The 6,878-nt window shown below is 42.8% G+C and overlaps 1 protein-coding gene across 1 annotated transcript in view; it reads right to left on the minus strand.

The window, feature by feature from the left end:
- LOC122793402 (alcohol dehydrogenase class-3-like) overlaps positions 1 to 2,811 on the minus strand; it is a 48,662-nt gene extending 45,851 nt beyond the window's left edge. The window contains exons 1-2 of the mRNA XM_044061377.1: positions 2,716 to 2,811; positions 946 to 1,047 (exon numbers count right to left, since the gene is read on the minus strand). Coding sequence (XP_043917312.1) covers positions 946 to 1,047; positions 2,716 to 2,733 — 120 coding nt within the window. The 5' untranslated portion in view covers positions 2,734 to 2,811. The remainder of the gene's footprint in view (positions 1 to 945; positions 1,048 to 2,715) is intronic.
- Positions 2,812 to 6,878: the final 4,067 nt, after the last annotated feature.

Genomic DNA, 6,878 nt, shown 5'->3' on the forward strand with positions numbered 1-6,878 from the left:
GTACACAAGTTTGATCACAAGCCAAATACCCAAAATATGTTAAGAAACGTAATCGTTAAATGCAAAGCTGAACCCCCCCCCCAAAAGCCATCCCCATGCACAGCTTTAAATTTGTTTATGCGGGTTGCCATCCCCATGCACAGCTTTAAATTTGTTTATGCGGGTTGTATTTTGTTTGAAAGGGTGCAGTGGGAGGAAGTACTGTAATCAGGCCACTGAATTTATTAAGGAGGTGCTCCCATAGACCAATATAGGTAGCACAAAACATTTCTACTGGTCAGAATGAAATCTACATTAGTAGATCAGCATGCTTAATTGTCTTCCCTCAACTAAGTTATGGGAGGGCAGGAAAGAGTGCAGTGAAAACCTTCACCACTGAATGATTCTATTAGGAAGCTACCTTCCCAACTCTTGCTGCCCTTGTCAGATACAGCCAAAGGGAGTTACTTGACACTTGTGGATCAGTACTAGGCAACACAGATGGCAGTTTGAAGTGAAGTGGAGATTTCCAGCAAAGTCACTGCTGCACATGAATAGCAACCAATATTTGTGATAGGAGTACTAAATATGCAGATATAAAAACACCAAAATTACTCCCCTCCAAGCAGCCAACCATTTATATTGGAATCCACAGCCAACCATGCATTATATTGGAATCCAATAGTTTTGGGTGGGGGATGTTAACAACTACTAAAATCCAAATTGGAGCTCAAGTCACAGCACTCAGATATGGTGCTACAGTTCTCCCCCACAAAAGTGTTCTCTCCCCTACTTTTACAGGAGGCATATAGCTTGCATAAATAAAACGCATATTACAAGAAAATAAAGTGTTAACAGAAGAGCACTGATACCACCAATATCAGTTTGATCAGCAATTCAGTCCACAAATATGAAAACATGGATATATACTGGAACAAGTTTCAGCTTCAGACAATGTTAAATTACCTTAATACGGACTTCATGAGCCTTGGGTGGTGCAACCTCTATTTCTTCAATAGACAGAGGCTTGTCTGCTTCCCAAGCAACAGCAGCCCTGCATTTTATAACCTGTTAGAGGCAGTTAAAATGAAATATTATTAAACAAAAATGCCAAAATACACAATATGCCTTGTATGGTACTTTGAGAGGGTTTGGTTTAAAGAGTAAATCAAATGTTTGAAGGGATTTAAAAACATTTGCATACAGTTTAGTCCTCTGTATGAGGACTGGTTCAATGAACATTTCTCAGACAAGAGCTGAAAGTTCAAAGTTTAAACTTAAGGCTCCATTACAACACCCTTGACCTTTTTTTGACCAGATCAAACATCTATATAGTTCATCCAGAATGAATCTGGACCACTACTGGTCCATAACACCGGTTTGCTAATGAGTACTGGATAAAGCAAGAATTGTGTGCAGTTATTTCAGCCTTCCAAATGGGAAGGTATTATACCCTTTATAAAACATGCCCACTGTCAGATACAGTTTCATTGAGTTAAACCGAAGACTGAAAGATAAGGCTGCACTGCTCTGATGTGGATAGAAACGAGAGGCTTCCTAAGAATTACTACTGGAACTTTCAGCTAGTTATACAACCATTTCATGTTAAAAATCACCGTTTACTACACAGGCAGCAGAGATTATGCTAAACCTAGTGGAGCAAAACAAGAGAACTGGGGGGGGCACAAGTGCAAAGAAAGGACCAAACAGATATGGTGGGGTGGGGGGTAGGAAGTAAGTGTCCAGGAAAGAACTAGAGAAAACAGATTGGTAGTAGCTAGGAGGTTCTGCCAAGAACAAAGCAGATGCAAACAAGATGTGCAAGCAGCCAGCAGAGGGAAGGGTGACACTGAGAACATGGGAGGAGTAATATATAGGTATACACTCAGGTCACATCTTAAAGTATAAATAGCACATTCTGGCAATATACTTTAAAGTTTAAAGCAAGCAAAGATTTCATTGCAGCAACAGTTTACAAGAATACAGCTAATGTTTTTATAGTTGGGTCAATAAATCAATTTGTTACTAGCCTAGTCCAGGCTTAGTCAATACTAACCATTACTGTATTTCTTGTAATTTCAAACAAAAAGTCAAATTAAAAAGTATTAACATTTGATAGCCATTTATCATAAATCTGATAAAGCTGCACTATTTCACACATAGAAGGCAACTATGCACAACTAATTTAGTCCCCCCCCCATCCTTGATCCCATTTGTACCCAAACTAAGCCACTCAACTTTAAGAGAATATAAGTACCCTCTAAGCAGGCTTTCATCTACTTCAGTTAGACTTCATGTAAACAATTTTCTCTATCCATACTCATACTCTCTTAGTAATCTCATCCCCTTCTAGTTTATAGGAACCTCACTACAGCTAGTGAGGAAACAAAGTGCAGAAAAGGATGGAGTAGAAAGGAACTAACATTGGGGAATTATTTAATACAATTATAGCTAGTAAGAGAAACTCTACCATTCCCTAGCAAGGGCATTTTTTATAACCTTTTCATACACAGATATGAATAGTAAACACATTCTAATCTACATAAACAAAGCAGGTGAAAGCCAGTAATAGTCTACTGGAGTAGTTACTTCACCTTGCATTATTACACTTGACAAGATACCAAAATAAAACTAAACCACAAAATCTTGACTCTAGGCACCTCAAATCAAGTTTTCCAGAAGGTGAGCACTATATCACACAATACCACCAACAAGCAAAACATAATTGCATCTTACTGTGCCTGTAGTATCCATATTATGCAACCTCTTAATGCACCTTGATGCCCAAAATTCAAAAGTGCTACAATCACTCAGTAAAGTAATAGCATTTTCTCTACAGCCTCTATTTATGTACTGCAGGCAACAGCCTCTGATTTCTGCCCCTCCCACCTATAATGATAAACAGCAGTTTAATAGCTGATCAAGAGCCCCTTAGATTAATACACCATTAAGGTAGCTAGGCAAAGTCGTTAACAATGATTCTTAAGTTGTAACATGAAAACACTGCACTGGTTCTCTAAAAGTGGATTTAGGGTTTCCCCTCTTAAGGTCCCCAAACTAGGGTAGTTTTATTATTACAGAAACAAAACCTGTAAGAAGACAATAATCAGTGAAAGTTTTGTAGAATTGTATTTCATAGAGTCATAACTTTCTGTAACAATTAAAGTTACAAAGTACTGCTTGTTCTAAAATTGTAGGATATTTGCCATTTTTCTCATCTTTAGCAAGACATAACTATCCAAACTGGACCTGTCTTGCAAAAAAAAAAAAAAAAAGACAGGTGGTAACCCTAGCTGAAAGAGCAAAACAACTCGCAGTTTCTAGAACTTTGTATCTCTGAAGAGAATCTTAAGCAAAACAACAGGGGTTCCCAGCTCCTTTTATACATACACATATCTGACTTGAGAATCAATGCATTTCTTTTCTTGTTAGCCCTTATATAAGACTTGTGATGATAGCCGCTTCTTACAAAATTAGCTTGCCCCCACCTCATCATTAGCCTTTTCTAGCCCTTACCCGAGGGACAGGAGCAGAGTAAGGACATTCATCTGAGGCAGGACTAAGGAATGGGCATCGATCTTCATTCACCCTCACCCCCCTTATTGCTGGGTTAAAGTCTGCATGGAGGGAATGAGGCAGGCAACAGCTTAGGTCTGTGTACAGGGCGGTGAAGTTGAATGAAGGTACTGATGCAGAATAGGTATGTACAGGTGGTGTGCAGGGGGCTTCTGTGAAGAATCTGCTTTGCTACTGATGTTCGTCGTCTCCCATTGCTGCAGTCCTGACTAATGGGTACTCCGCTGCCCTCCATCGGCCCGAATACCAAAGGGCTAGATATGGCGTCGGTCATGGCGCCCGAGACTGACGTGGTGTCAGTAGAAATGCGCATGACCGACACCATAACTTCAGTCTTTCTTGCCGCATGGTCCTGAGCAGAAGCAGAATTTGCAAGTGCCGTTCGGCGTTCTGGAATTGTCGGTTTTCGAGTTTCAGACCGGAGACCAAGTTGGGCTAAGTACCCCATTGGGGACATTTTATTTTTGTCTTTTTCTTGTCTCAGTATTGTCGGATGTCAGAAAAAGTTAATAACTGTATTTCTTGTGGGAAACAGATTCCTCATAGGGATTACCATTCACTCTGCATTCCTTGTTTAGGGCCTGAGCACGGCGTTGTTGGGTGTCGCTTTTGTGCTACTTTTAATAAGCGTACTATTAAACGTCGGTTGGACTGTGCTAGGCTGGTGTTTGGTAAACGTTGTAATTACAACATGCCGTCGGATTCTCCGACGACTGGCTCTTCTAAGAAGCGCAAAGAAAAGTCTTTGCGGTCCAAGCAGGATGAGGCATCCGCTCCGGACGTCAGTCCTGTAGAACCACTGGCTGCTTCAGTGGCTCTTTCTGACAGTGTGCCTGAGTGTCAATGGGAGCCTTTGTTACTACAGGGGGTGGCTTCTCCTTTGTTAGGCCAGGTTGAGGGTGCTCCTCTGTTGTCTGTGGCTCCCTCCCCTCGTAGGGTGGTTAAGCCTCCTCCTTCTCTGGGCAGAGGCCATTCTAAGTCTAAATCTGCCCCTGAGGGTGCTTTTCCCCAGGGTCCAGCTCCTAGGAAGCGCATGTTGAAGATGGCTGAAGATTTGATTACTTTAATTAGGGGTTCCATGCCTCCCCCTCAGAAGAGGCCCAGGGTAGAGACAGAGTTGGAGGGTTTGGTTCAGTCTTCCATTGAGTCAGATTCCTCTGTGGAAGACCTTCAGGATTTCCCTCCCTATTCTGATTCGAAGCTGAGGATGCTTCTCCTCTGTGTCCCCTCCAGAAGATTTTTCTTTCTCTGAAACTTTGCATTCCATGAGGGAACATTTCAAATGGGAGGGCCAGGATTATTCTGATTCTCGTAAAAGGCTGAGAGAATTTTTGTTTTTGCCTCAGCACAGGCCCTTGGCTATTCCTCCTGTACTGGATGTTGTTCAGGATGTGTTTTCTGAGGCTGCCCTTAACCCAGATTCTCTGCCTCCTGCCCCTGTTAAACCAGATAGATACTACAGGGTTCCGGAAGCTCACAAGTACTTGTTTAAGAGCCCTAGAGCTGATCCTGAAACTATTTCTCAAGGCCCCAAGGGCGTTAAGGCCTCTGTGGTTAAGAATCCAGTTCCTCTGGACAAAGATGCTAGGGCCCTGGATAGGTGGGGTAAAAAACTGTATACCTCTTCTACTTTGGCTATGAGGGCTTTGAATTGTCAGTTTCATATGCTCAAGTATCAGAATTTTTTGTTAAGTCAATTGAAATGTAAAGTGGATGCTTTAGCTGAAGGTATTGACTGTAAGGAGCTTCAGGATTTAGTGCATGCTTCAGACCAGGTTGGGAAGCATTCTCTGCAGTGTGGTTTTGATGCTTTACAAGCTTCTTCCAGGGTGGCTGCTACTAGTTCTGTTGTTCGCAGACATGCCTGGCTTAAAGGTCAGTCCTTGTCGGAGCATGTTAAAGCTCGTATTATGGATGCTCCTTTGCAGTCTGATGTTCTTTTTGCCGCCCTGTGGAATTAGTTTTGAAAAAAATGGAGGAAAAAGCTAAATCTATGCAGACTGTTAAGGAATGTTTACAGGTTCAGCCTCCTAAGTTCAATAGGAATTGGCCTGCTAAGGGATGGTCTTTTCCCTCTTCGGATTTTCATTCTAGAGGCAAGTCGAGGCATGGTAGAGGTAGGGCTTCCTTTCAGGGCCCTGTTACTTCTAGGTCTTTCAGTTCCTCTACCCCTTCTGCTGGGGAGGGCAAGGGTCAGTCCTTTCGGAAGCAGACCCAATGACCTGTGTTTTCGGCTGCCGGACTCTGCTTTGCTGGCAGCTCCTCTGGGCGGAAAACTGGGACTTTTCAACGGGAATTGGCATTTGGTTACCCAGGACAAATGGGTGTTGGACATTGTAACTCGAGGCTACAAATTTTATTTTCACACTTTCCCGCCTTTCAAAGGTATGCCGGATGTGCCTCATCAGCAAAAATTGGAAGCACAGGCACAGGTTTCTTCTCTGCTCCAGTTGGGAGCAATACAGGAAGTTCCTTCTGCGGAAAGGGGCACAGGGTTTTATTCCCGTCTTTTCTTAGTGCCAAAGAAGGGCAATACTTGGAGGCCCATTCTGGATTTATCCATTCTAAACACCTTTCTAGAAATTCAAATTCAAGATGTTAACACTGCAACAGCTGTTGCCTATGCTGGGCAGGGATCACTGGATGGTGACTTTGGATCTCAAGGAGGCCTATCTCCACATTCCTATCAGGCCCAGTTGCAGGAAATTCCTGAGGTTTCGGACTGGGAATTTGCATTATCAGTTCTCTGCATTGCCCTTTGGCTTGTCTACTGCGCCCAGGGTATTCACGAAAGTCCTGGCTCCAGTAATAGCTTTTCTCAGACTACGGGGAATTCAGATTTATCCTTATCTGGACGATTGTTTGATACTGGCTTAAGGCAAGCACGAACTTCTTTGACATCTGCAGTGTGTGATGACAGTTTTCAGATGCCTGGGGTATTCTGTGAACGAAATAAAGTCCAGTCTAGTACCCTCACGAGAGATGTGTTTTCTGGGTGTGAGTCTGAATACAGCGACTCAGATGGCATTTCTTACCCCAGACAAACAAAGAAATCTTCACCAGTACTTCCTACAGCTATCAGTCCTGTCCAGGCTGACTGCAAGGACAGTCCTTCAAGCCTTGGGGTTCATGGCATCTTGCATTCTAGTACTTCCCAATGCCAAACTGCATATGAGGAAGCTACAATGGTATCTCAAAAGCGTTTGGACTCAACACAGCCACGATTTGGACACTGTCATTCGGATTCTTCCTTGCATCCAGAAGGAATTTGTGTGGTGGGCTCAGGAATGTCACCTAAACAAGGGACTCTCTGTGACCCAACC

The sequence above is a fragment of the Protopterus annectens genome, chromosome 2.part0, assembly GCF_019279795.1.
Source record: "Protopterus annectens isolate FY-2018-M chromosome 2.part0, PAN1.0, whole genome shotgun sequence".
Lineage (NCBI taxonomy): Eukaryota > Metazoa > Chordata > Ceratodontiformes > Protopteridae > Protopterus > Protopterus annectens.